Source organism: Sus scrofa, chromosome 9, assembly GCF_000003025.6.
Source record: "Sus scrofa isolate TJ Tabasco breed Duroc chromosome 9, Sscrofa11.1, whole genome shotgun sequence".
NCBI classification, from domain to species: domain Eukaryota; kingdom Metazoa; phylum Chordata; class Mammalia; order Artiodactyla; family Suidae; genus Sus; species Sus scrofa.
The window spans coordinates 103,487,160-103,500,437 of NC_010451.4; the positions used below are offsets into that span (position 1 = coordinate 103,487,160).

Below are 13,278 nucleotides of genomic sequence, written 5' to 3' on the forward strand. Positions count from 1 at the left end.
AATAGTTAAGACAAAACGGAGTTACTTCTTGGATTTAAAAAAGTTAGAGCTGATTTCGAATGCTTTTCCAAAAGATATTAAAAAAAAAAACCCAACAGGATATTTCCATAATATTTTTTTCGATCATGTATTGAAGATCATTGAAACTGCTTAAATAATGTTGGAATTTAAAATCTAGAGAGACAAGTTCCCATCATGCAGAAACGAATCTGACTAGCATCTATGAGGATGCAGGTTCAATCCCTGGCCTTACTCAGTGGGTTAAGGATCTGGCATTGCTGTGAGCTGTGGTATAGTTGCAGATGTGGCTTGGATTCCGCATTGCTCTGGCTGTGGTGTAGGCCAGCAGCTGCAGCTCCGATTTGACCCTTAGCCTGGGACCCTCCATATGCTGCAGGTGCAGCCCAGAAAAGTAAAAAATAAATAAATAAATTAATTAATTAAATTAAATAAAATCTAGAGAGAGTTTTAAAGTAAAACAATTGTAAGGCTGAATATAGTAATACTCCTATTTGTAAAAAGTTACTTAAGGAGTTCCCGTCATGGCACAGTGGTTGACGAATCTGACTAGGAACCATGAGGTTGCAGGTTCGGTCCCTGCCCTTGCTCAGTGGGTTGACGATCCGGCATTGCCGTGAGCTGTGGTGTAGGTTGCAGACGCAGCTCGGATCCCGCGTTGCTGTGGCTCTGGCGTAGGCCAGTGGCTATAGCTCCGATTAGACCCCTAGCCTGGGAACCTCCATATGCCAAGGGAGCAGCCCAAAGAAATAGCAAAAAGACAAAAAAAAAAAAAAAAGTTACTTAAGCATGTACTTTCAAAATACACTTGTTTATTTACATATTATGAAAAATGCTATTGTAATTTATTATGATACTCTGAAACATGAACAGAAATGACAATTTAAAGGAATAAGATAAAATAAAATGGATGTTTTAGCACTCCCCCCCCCAATATTCCCCGCTTGACTGTCTTGTTCTTGGGAGTACGTGCCCCCACCTTGGAGACTGATTCAGGAACCCAGGTTCCTTTGGCCTCCAGCACAGAACAAACTTAAAATGTCCATGTGGTTAGGCAGGGACATTTGAAACCAAAGCTTTCCATATGAAGTCAAAAGAAACTCAACCTTGGGAGGCAATTTGAAGGACTTTTCACATGTTTATCAGGGCCAAGATATGAGGATGAAGATGAGAACTCAAAATCAAGACTAAAGTATTTTCCCTAACTAAAAATGACCCAACCACCAGGAACAGTCTATTTTTCAGGTAGGGTAAATGAAATATTAGGGTTCATTATGGTTACATTTTATGTCACATTATTTCATCCTCTCACATCATAGTTAAGATCTTGATTTTTTATTTATTTTGTCCAGAGGACATGTATTTTGTCCATAATTCAGTTTTGCATTGGGCTGAGGCAGCTTTCTTTGCTTTTTCTTTTTTAAATTACAGAAACACATCATGAAAACAATCTGTTATAGCTGCAACTACAGTAACTTTATAGAAAAATTGCACACCTTTTCACTTCTTAGGAAAGTTGTCTCGTTGCCGTCTTGTTGTGGAGTTATGACTTTAGATTTAAATAGATTCTCTTTTCCTCAAACTTAGAACATAATCAACTCTACAGTTAAAGATATGGAGTCACATGTGAGCCTTACCTTACCTCACTGATGTTGGCAAATAAATGCAATTTATAAATGGAGGTTTACATGGAAAAACAAGGACACTTTGTTAACCATAGTAACTCTCATTGGTTCAGAGTTCTTAATATAGATTTCTATAATTTCTTATCCAACTGAGGAATGCTGTTGAGACTTAAATGTTCATGAAGGAAACTAGATTTTAAAAAATTTATTCATTACCCGTGGCTATATATCTTTCCCTTTTCTTTTTTTTCCACACCTGCAGCATATGGAAGTTCCCAGGCTAGGGGTCGAATTGGAGCTGCAGCTGCCAGCCGACTTCATGGCCACAGCAACACGGGTTCCGAGCCATGTCTGTGACCCACACCATAGCCCACGGCAATGCCGGATCCTTAACCCACTGAACGAGGCCAGGGATGGAAACCATGTCCTCATGGATACTAGTCAGGTTCATTACTGCTGAGCGGCAGCAGGAACTCCCTCTTTCTTATGTTATAATGTCATTGATCACAAATAGACTGACAGCTTCAGACACAAGTGAGAATTGCTCCAATTTTATGTTTTTAATTTATCAATTCCAAAGTTGCTGAAGTATTGCAGAAAAAGAATAGGACAGATTTTTGTTACATTGTTTGCCACTTAATATGTTCAATTTCAATCACATGTGCTTTTTTAGCTTCGTTATTTTTCTGTTGCTTTACCATGAACGCAGCATATTTATTCAGAGTGTATATATAGCAACTCTGTCGGGCAATGGTATTTGCTTTGCATAGTACATAGTGATATAACAGCTAAAGTTACCAAGAATGACCTCTTTATTCTTACTGAATACAAAACCACATTTCAGCAGTCAGCAAACCAGAACACTGAATTTTCTGAACAAAAATTCAGGTACTGTTTAGGCCTTTTTGAAAATTTGATTTTTTGGAGTTCCCGTCATGGCGCAGTGGAAACAGATCCGACTAGCAACCATGAGGTTGCGGGTTCAAACCCTGGCCTCGCTCAGTGGGTTAAGGATGTGGCGTTTCCGTGAGCTGTGGTGTAGGTCGCAGATGCAGCTCGGTTCATGTGCTGCTGTGGCTGTGGCGTAGGCCAGCAGCTACACTTCCAATTGGACCCCTAGCCTGAGAACCTCCATATGCTGTGGGTGCGGCCCTCAAAAGACAAAAGACAAAAAAATTTTTTTTTTATTTTTTTGACAATGTATTGATGTTATTTGCTTTATTTCATAACAACAACGGTATCTTCCTTTAAGCAGTACATTTACTGAAAAAAAAATGGAATTAAAGAAGGCGTAATGTAGACTTTAAGAATCTGCTCTAAAAAAAGCAGTGTATGTGCTTTATATAGTCTGGTTTATTTTATGAATTGGGTAAAATGTATTAGAACTTAATCCTAATATTTTTGTATATAATAAACCTAACACATTTTTGAAAGTTTCCATCCCAAGGATTTGTTTATTGGGGGCCCCCAAAGAATGTCATTATAAATTACTGGTCTCACTCTTACATTAGCTCTTGATGCATGGCCCACATGTGAGAAGAGGCATCCTTCAGGGGCTTTGACGTTACCTTCAGAGTGTGAGTCAAGTAGCAGTTCGGCCCAGAGTACCCCGGATCACAGATGCACTGTTCCTTTAAGCAGTCCCCATGGCCTCTGCAGTTGTCCAAGCATTCAGGGCCCAGGTAGAAATTGTCAATTGCCCACTGCATATCTGAGTGCTTCTGATAGAACCTAAACCTTACTGGGCTATTGGCACCATAAGAACAAAGGAGGGACAAACAAAAGTTAAGTTTATTCAGGTCCGTTTTCCTGTGTGTGTATTCAGTGCTCAAGAGAAGAAAAAAACAAAACAAAACCAAAAAAACATTTAAACCATTCTGACAAGATAAAATGGGTTAATAAAAAATGTTTTCTTACCGCCCTTAGTAATGGAAGTTTAAAGCCAGTTCAACTTAAATTTTAAAATATGAGAGTAAACTTGTAAAACAAAACAAAAATACAGTGGAATCTCTATTTCAAGCAAAAGCAACATTTAAAAATGCAAATCCGTAACCATCATAAATCAGGTTGCTTATGAACTGGAGTCCAGTGGCTGCGACGCAATTTAGGCTCATTAATTGCATTTCTGAAATTGTACAGAAGGTGAATGAATCCTTTGACAGAGCCTAGTCAGCATCCACACAGCCCTCGGGGGGGGTGGGAAATAGCAACTTCTGAATTCCCCAAAGATAATCAATATTCTCAGAGTAACTATGCTAATTAGAAAACAATTTTGAAAGGTTTATATTAAAGGACAATTTTCCTGAGATTTTAATTCCATCATTGTTCTTTTCTGCCTTCTGGGAAAAATATAAGCCTCATGATTAACCTTATATTAAAGTATGCCACACTATTTTGGTGTAAAGAGTTCCAAGTGCACGAGAGAACATTCTGGAATGACGTAAATGCTCTGTTATCTTGTTTCATGTGGTGGTTACAGGGGTTATACAATGGGAAGAACTTGCGCTGAACAATTAAAATGCGTTCATTTTACTGAATGTAAATTGTACCTCATGATGAAATGAGAGAGAACAGGAGGGGGAAAATAAGGCAGTGAGGTTGTGGTGGCTTGCCAGCCTCCATTTCAGCCCAGATGAGTCACATGAGACCGTCATCGTGGTATAATGCCCCTCAGTACTGAGGAATGGGCATTCTTGAATTAATGTGTACCAATGAGATGCAAGGAGGCACTTGCTCCAGTTCTGTTTGAAAAAAAGCAACTCTCTTTTTCTCCTATTAGCCACCGGTAAGGATGCATTCTGTTCCCGCTTTCGGGCAGCCATCTGTGTTCAAGAGGGGAACCAGCCCAAAGGCTGAGTGTGACACCCATGTGTAGACAACGGAGCAGCGTAAGAGAATAAGAAATAACAATCTCCCTGAAGACACCATTGAGCCTGTCAATCAACCAATCCTACAGTTCATTTATCTTTGGAATTTTTTCACTGTAGATATAATACATTGCATTTTCAATTGAGCCAAATTTAATTTAAATGGGGTTTTTTGCTACCTGTAGCCGAAAGCATACTAATTGTTTTCTAGCAAGTTAATGGACGAAGGCCTTTAGATTTGTTCCAGAAAACTGCGAGTTCCCATGTAGTAAATGATCTCTGTGGGACTCTGGAAAAGTCCTGTGGAAGCACCTTATTCAAAGGCTCTCTATGTTCTGGTCATCTATCATAACTCTGCTTCACTAGAAGGTTCTTCATTTAGCCAGGTTCTATGATTTGTATAGTGGAAGTATACCTATCATTTTCTTTAATGTATCTTTTTCCTTAATTTTACAGTTGAAGGGAATTTTTTGGTAAATGCCTTACTTTATCCACAGCCTTTTCAGAGAACAGTTTAATCACCTCGGCTCACTACTGCTCCACGCTAATTACTTTTCACAGGTGCAGAACAATGCTTTGATAAGAAAAAATGAAACCTACAAACCACATTTGTACATATAGCATGAAGAGTTAAGATCTGTACAAATAGCATGATGAGTTAGGTTTGGCTTCTGGCTCTGTCCATCATCAATTGATAAGGTGGTAACGTAGAAAGTTATGAAGGACCATGGACCACAACAATTTACAACTCTGTGTCCAAAAGTTAGCATATATCTTTTCAATTGCCTCCAAGGCTATCACCATTACTCTGTCCCCATTTTCAGAGACTGAGATATGGAAGATGGTAGGTCCTGCCAAGTTCCATCTTAACAAGTCTGAGGATTGCAACATGAGGTCTCCTTAAAATAGCTCATCATGGGGGTCACCAATTAGAGACCTGTTAGAGTCAGGAAGAGAGCATTTTACCCACGATCCCACAATACTTTTGAGCTAACCACCTACTTTTGGGTGCATGGAACCAGGCTTTATGTTAATTTTCTACTTACTTTCCAACTAAACTTTCAGGGAGTGGGTATGTGATCCTTTTCCACTCTTTAGTTGGAAAGAACACAGATGGCTGCGAAACACTTCCCGAGCATTTGGGTCTGCAGGTAAGCACTGAGGGACGAGATAATTCCAGCTCACACCGAAGTCAGTAGAATATTGCACATGAATTTGATTTTGGGCAACTTTTTCAGACACTTTACATCCAACAGAGATCTAATAAATAAAGAAATGCAAGATTAGTAAGGTATTAAAACCATATTCCATGTTTCTGCTTAAGAATTAGGCAGCAAGAAAGTTGCTGATCACTTAACAGACACTGTACCATATCTGTCCTGTATTTTCAGGTTCATTATTCACTCTGCTGATGGACGGCAGACTTGACATGGTTGCCCAAGGTGACAAATTAGAGAGCCAAATATATTGTGCAAGGAGTTTGGAGAGAAGCTGAAATCTGTGCTTCTGCCATGGCTGGCTGATTGCCTTGGAAGGCCTGGGCCTACTTTTACAAATTGTTGTTTGTTGTGCTAATGGTCTGGCACTTCTCTTTGGCAGAATGCTAGACCAAGAAGGATGGCTAACAGCTTTCCCAAGTTTACTGTTTTGTTATACAATTTATGACTCTCAATAAATCACTTTCAACTACAAGTAAGATGCAACGAAGTGATTACAGAAGGTACTTTTGATAATGCACCGCATCCTTTGTTGATGGAGACAGTCATAACGTAACATTTGCTAATACAGTGGGATTGAGGTAGACAGAATAAATTGGTTGGCACACAATCTTGGCCAAAATTGTTGTTGGCATTAATGCTAATCATGCCTTTGTTTGCTATAATTTTCTTTATTCAGAAACACCAAAATGCTCTTGTAAAAAAGGTAGGTATAATCTTAATCTTCTCTTAAAGGAAAACAATGCCTAAATCACACAATGATTTAAACTCAGGGAAGTGGAATCAGTATCCTACATTTCCATTATAAATATTTTGTTCCATCCGTATTTAATCCCATACAGAAGCACATTTACTCTTCCCTAAGTTTCACCTCGCAATAGTTCAGAAATAGAAAGCTTTTAATCATTAAGTTATACATGTAAGTTGAGATGTATATTATCTCAATGTTACTTTATTTTTCAAAGTATGTATTAAGTCAAGAGAATATTGTATGATCATTGTCTATTTTTTTTCCCATTTTTATATTGCCGGTGCATGGCTCTTTAAGTAACTGAGATAATAACATTTTCACCTTGAATTGCATGATCCAGCCTTCAGTGGGAGTCAGGTCATGGGTCACTGCATATACTTCTCTTCCATCCTCACTGCCACAGATCATGACGCCATCCGGGGAGTCACAGAATCTTTCTACTGTACAATCATCATGGAATAGCCAATGCTCATTTACTTAAAAAATAAATAAATAAAAATTTTATGACTGATAAATGACAAAAACACTTGAAGCAAATTTTCACTTCAGGCAAGATTTAGAATTAAGTAGAAGTCTCTCTTATTACATACCTCCCACAGACAAAACACTAATGGAAGCATCTCAATTGAGCAACATGGATACTGAGAGGTTGAGATATACCAAGAGTTTGATATTAGTTAAGTCCACATTTAGAAAAAAAAAAAAAGCATATTGTAAGTGTTACAAACGCAAAGTAAAGGGAAATGTATATATATATTTTCTGACAGATGTTTCACTTTTGAGGCAAAATCTAAAGAAAGAGAAAGAATTTTTAGGAATGTGGTAGGAAAGTGAGTTAGCTACTTCTACTCAAATTCTGGTAGTATCTTCTGATGAAAAAGGGCTTACATTAATCACTAACATCAAGCTGTTCTGCAATATCACAAATTACTTCTGCAAAGTAGATATTACACTTTCTAGAAGCACTGTCTTTGCAGGACAGGCAGGAGCTAATTACGCATCAAAAATTAGCCAAAAATAAAAGTCAGTATTTTAGATGCTTGAAAAAAATGTGCATTTGCTTTTATTCTTACAGAAGTTATGCTTAAATTATTCCCTGAAAAAAACTTATTCTCTGATTGTAAACTCATAAACCAATGCACAGAGAAAAATAAATGAGTAATTTAGCAAAGTTCTGAATCAGATCTATTTAAGTCTTTTTTCTTTTTGTCTTTTTAGGGCTGCACTCACAGCATATGGAAGTTCCCAGGCTAGGTGTCCAATCAGAGCTGTAGCCGCCAGCCACAGCCACAACCGCAATAATGCGGGATCCAGGCCGTGTCTGCGACCAACACCACAGCTCATGGCAATGCCGGATCTTCAACCCACTGAGCGAGGCCAGGGATCAAACCCGCGTCCTCATGGATGCTAATCAGGTTTGTAAACCGCTGAGCCACGTGGGAACTCCAGATCTATGTAAGTCTTATCAATAACCTTTTTTTTGGCTTCCCAGCAGCATATGGAGTTCCTGGGAGCCACGGTTGCAGTGCTGGGCTGGGGATTGAACCTGTGTCCTGATGTTCCACAGACACTGCTGATCCCACTGCACCACAGCAGGAACTCCTCAGTAACCTTCTTGAGAGAGGTTACTGGGTAGGGGTAAAGACCATTCTAAGCTTTTTCAATTTAAAAGGATAATTTTTATTAAATGTTTGCAATTATATTACTGTACCATGTGATATACTGATAAATGAATTAATAAGAATAATTAATCTAGGAGTTCCCATTGTGGCTCAGCAGATTAAGAACCTGACATAGTGTCCATGAGGATGCGAGTTTGATCCCTGGCCTCACTCAGTGGGTTAGGGATCCAGTGTTGCTGCAAGCTGCAGCATAGGTCACAGATGCAGCTTGGATCTAGTGCTGCTGTGGCTGTGGTGTAGGCCAGCAGCTGCAGCTTCAATTCAACCCCTAACCCAGGAACCTCCATATGCTGCAGATGTGGCTGCAAAAAGAAAAAAAAAGAATAATTAAACTAAATATTCAATGTCGAAGTAATAAATTATAATGGAATATCATATGGCTTTTAAAACTGTATGTTCAAAGATACTTATGAACAAAAGGAAATAACAAGTTTTAGTTTTGAGTGGAAAAAGCAGGCTGCAAAATATATATAATTTAAGATTATAATTTTGTTAAAATATGATTATGTAAACGCAGAGTAAAAAAGACTCTAAGAAAAATATCAAAATATTGATGATGGTTTTGCTCTCAGTGATTTTCATCTTCATGATTTTCTGTATTGTCTTAATTTCACACTTTTAACAGGTATTTCTTTTGGAATGAAACCTTAGTAACTGAATATTTTGAGTTATTAAAATTCCTTACATTTCAACTGTTTTCAGTGTAGGTTTCATTCCTCTGGAGTCGGTCTTATTATTCTAAGATACACCCAGATTGTCCTCTCCATGGGAGAGGCTAGCATGCAGTTGGGTGTGGCACAGTCCCGCTATCTGATGACTCTATAGCGGTAGAGTCTAGCTATTCAGGAAACACTTGCAGTATTGATATGAATACTTAAAACTACTTTACCGAAGATACCATGTCTTATGGGGTATAACCCAGGATGCGGCATGACAAAGCCCCATCCTGAATATGATACCAGTTAAAAAAGGTGACCGGGGAGTTCCCTTTGTGGCTCAGTGGTTAAAGAACCCAACTAGGATCCATGAGGATGCTGATTTGATCGCTGGCCTTGCTCAGTGGGTTAGGGATCTGGCATTGCTGTGAGATGTGGTGTAGGTTGCAGACTTGGATGGGATCCCACGCTGCTGTGGCTGTGGGGTAGGCTGGTAGCTGTAGCTCTGATTTGACTCCTAGCCTGGAAACTTCCATAGGCCGTGACTGCAGCCCTAAAAAGCCAAAAAAAAAAAAAAAAAAAAGGAAAAAAAAAGTGACCAGAATAGTTTCATGAAATGAAAACAAGACGGTAAAAATAAGAATAGCATCAAGAGATCCTGGACCTTTCACCAGGACCACCACACTTCTACGGAGGATGAAGAGGAACCAGCATGCCCTTGGAAATGTGGCCACGCAGCCAAACAAAACACTTGTCTTTGGCGAATAAAAGAAATGCTCAGGAAACAGTGGCCTTCTATTCAAAACAAAAACAAAAAACAAAAAACAAAAAAAAACCCCAGAAGACAGGAAATAGAAATGAAAATTTTCTAAAAGAAAATTACCCCGTTAGTAAAATGATAGAATGCTATTTATTAAAACACACTTGTTGGCTTGAATGAAAAAAAAAAAATCTAGTTACAATGTAAAGCAGGAAGGCTGAGAGGAGCAAAAGGGTGACCCCCTTTACACTGTTTGTACACCGCTTGATCCGTAAAAGGTTCCACATTTCACTTTTTGGAAGAGACCCAAATGGATTTTCATTTAGCCTCAGTGAAACATTTACCTGTAGTTTTGTCCTCCATAAACATATCGAAAGCAATCCTGCCCACTGGGCCGGCGTCGGCAGGCGAGCGCTCGTGCTGGGGCAGCGGGGCGCTGCTGAAGGTGTCCAGCATGACCGTCCTCTGGTCGGCAGAGCCCGAGATGAGCACGTTGTCGATGGCCCAGTCGTTCTGGTCCAGGCCATCGTGTCTCGGCTGCCACCAGCGGAAGCGAGTAGCCATCTCTTTAGCATCCGGGGGGAGGAGGATATTCACGAATCTGAAGAAAATGATGGTCAGGGCGGAGGGAAACGTTAGGTCACATGTCTCAAGCAAAGTAAAAGATGTGCAGCCAGAGGTGAGATATGACATGTCACATGGGGGTGAGGAGAGGACGTCAGCTCAAATCATTACCAAAAAAACCTATGATAAACTGGTTCGATTTTATGATGTTTCACAAGTTACTGAGTTGGAGAAACAGAATGGGAACACATTCAAGAATCCCAGAACTACCCACTTGCCCTAACTGTCCCGGACTCAGAGGGACCCTACAGTTTTCTGCTTGACTAGGGTCTTTCCAGATCCGTAAGCACAGGTAAACGCACTTTGGTAGATGTAAACCAATACTGACTTTTTTTCTGCCGCCGAAGGGTTAGTTTCATAGGTTTTTTGCCCCCGCCAGTCCCACGAGTAATACAGCAATTTGCTTGGAATTTGGATACTAGATTGTGGCAGGAAATTTGGGCTCTCACCCTGACGGTACCAGGCTGTAGGTAATTACTTTCTCAGTTGCCTGGTTTGACACTGACTCTATGCTTTATTTAAAACGTAATACTAAGAAATGCTGGGTGAGAACCATGGGTTAACAAACTGAGCAAGCTGCCCCAGCCGTGGAAACACATGGCTCCATGCTCCAACATAAAACTTAATCAGCTATAAATAAAGTCAAAAATATCCCCGAGTTCCAACAACACATTAAAACCCCAGGACGATATCAAACCCCATTAAACTGATACTCACAACTCTTAAAGTCTGTTAGGGAAAACAATTTCCTGAGGCTTACCCTCCTCTGCATAAAATCGCATTCTTTTTCCAGGCTCATCTCCCTCCTTTTACTTTCCAGGGCTGCCTCTTAACGCTGGTGCTGCAGGACGGGGCCAACAAGCCCCAGTTCATCCTGGGAAGAACCCTTAGGTGAAGGGTTTCAATGTGACCCCTTAGTTTTTGCTTTCACACTGAAGAGGTTTTGTTATTTTAATTTTGTTTACAAAAGTATCTCCTTGTCGATTTTATTTTCCCCTCGTCTCTATTTTATGTCTTCCTAAAGGTATGAAAACCAGAAGAGTAGGCAGTATTCCAAATGGGGATCACTCAAAAGCCATTCAAGTCGAGGGTGGTATCTGTTGGATTTCCAGCATTTGGATTTTAAGTACTTTTGTGGGTTATGTGCATCACTTTGAGTACCCTTTGGGCCATGCTAGCGCAGAGCATCTTGGTTTTAGGGGAAGAGTCCCAGACGCTCACCCGTGTAGTAACTGGCGGTTTGGAGACCATGAGTCTTTAGGCAACTAATCTTTCCCAAAGTTCATTTCCTCTGACAACTCAGTTTTGAAGCTCGCCTGTACCCCTCCCTTTCCTTTTTTTTTTTTTTTTTTTTAATATGCTCGCCTTGTAGGCTCTTTCTATAATTTATCTCCATTGGATTGGTATGTTTAATTAACATTTATTAAAGTATTAAATAATATCAGAAACCCATCCATTTCCAGAGGGACACATAATCATATTTCTTTACCCAGAACAACCATCTTTTTATCTTCATTTTTCTTTCCTATTTCTAAGTGGTTCCTTTTTCTCATAAGTCCCTGACCACATTTTAAAAACCTTTGGAGTGGAAATTTACCTAAGGCTGCTGAAAGTGTAAATAAATTATGACCACTGTTCTACTTAGTTGAATTTGTTTCTCCTTCAGAGAACTAAAGTAGATTAGACAGAAACATAACTTCCTTCTCCCTGCATATCATGCTGTTTGAATGTTCAGAAACTCATACCTGAGAGTCATTATAACTTTCTCCAGGAAGAGTTTACTTGGCTTGTCTACTACCTCCTACTAATAGGTGAGCACATTTTTTGCACTATGACACTGCGTACTTAGCTTCTATTTGGAATCCTTTACTGGTGTCCAACTTTAATGCAAGTGCGTGCGATTTAAAACTTTCGCTCACGGCAGACTGCTGGCATTTCCTCAACTACCATATTCTGCAGTGTCCCTTCCTTATTATTAGGTGCTCATCTTTTTTGCAAGGCAAATAGTCACCCAGAATAAAGACAATGTGTCTAGATTCCCTTGCATCTGGGTGTGTCTCTGTGACAAAGTTCTGGCTCTAGGAATGTGAAGGGAAGTGTGGACCATTGTTAGGCAGTGTCCTTAAAGAGGGACGGCACACCCCTCTTGCCCCATCCTCCTGCTTGCAGGCTGGAATGTGGGCCCTCTTGGACCAGGAGATGCAGGTCAGGGGTCATGTGTGGCAGAGGGACCAGGTAGAAGGAACCCAGGTCTCTAGTGCTGATGGAGCCACTGTAGGAGCTCTGGGCTCCTTCCTCTAGATCTAATTTACTTAACAGAGGGGAAAAAAACTTTCAAGTTATTTTACGTTTTTTGTCATTCACAACTGAACCTATTCTCGGCTGATACACTGAATTTAAATGATGATTTACAAGATTCTTAATTGTTTTTATTTTACCTATTTATTTATTTATTTTTTTGGGGGGGTCTTTCCGCCTTTTCTAGGGCCGCCCCCACGGCATATGGAGGTTCTCAGGCTAGGGGTCTAATCAGAGCTGTAGCCACCGGCTACGCCAGAGCCACAGCAATATGGGATCCAAGCCGAGTCTGCAACCTACACCACAGCTCATGGCAAGCCGGATCCTTAACCCACTGAGCAAGGCCAGGGATCGAACCCGCAACCTCATAGTTCCTAGTCAGATTCGTTAACCACTGCGCCACATCGGGAACTCCTATTTTACCTAATTTTTTGCTTGTACCTGGTTCCACACACTGAAGGATTATCTATATCTCCCCCCCCCCCTTCTGGGGAGCTATTATTTATTCTGTTTCTTGATTGGGCTGCAGTCATTCCTCTCCTCTAACCTTCTCTCCTCTCTTTCTCACCATCCTCTTCCCTATTTTCCTCTTCCTCCTTTAATAAATATGATCTTTTCCTTTTAACAATTTTTTTGACCTTTTCTTTCCTTTTTTTTCTTTTTTTGGCTGTGCCTGCAGCATGTGGAAGTTCCCAGATTTTCCTGTGCTATATAGTAGGTTCTTGTTAATTATGTACTTTACACAGTCGTGTGTATATGTTTTTCCCACTCTCCCACTTC

General features: G+C 40.0%; 1 protein-coding gene across 1 annotated transcript in view; it reads right to left on the minus strand.

The window, feature by feature from the left end:
- The window catches only part of RELN (reelin), a 502,874-nt gene that overhangs the window by 26,305 nt on the left and 463,291 nt on the right, over positions 1 to 13,278 (minus strand). Inside the window, 5 exon segments of the mRNA XM_021063495.1 lie at positions 3,212 to 3,389; positions 5,557 to 5,650; positions 5,653 to 5,770; positions 6,800 to 6,954; positions 9,921 to 10,177. Coding sequence (XP_020919154.1) covers positions 3,212 to 3,389; positions 5,557 to 5,650; positions 5,653 to 5,770; positions 6,800 to 6,954; positions 9,921 to 10,177 — 802 coding nt within the window.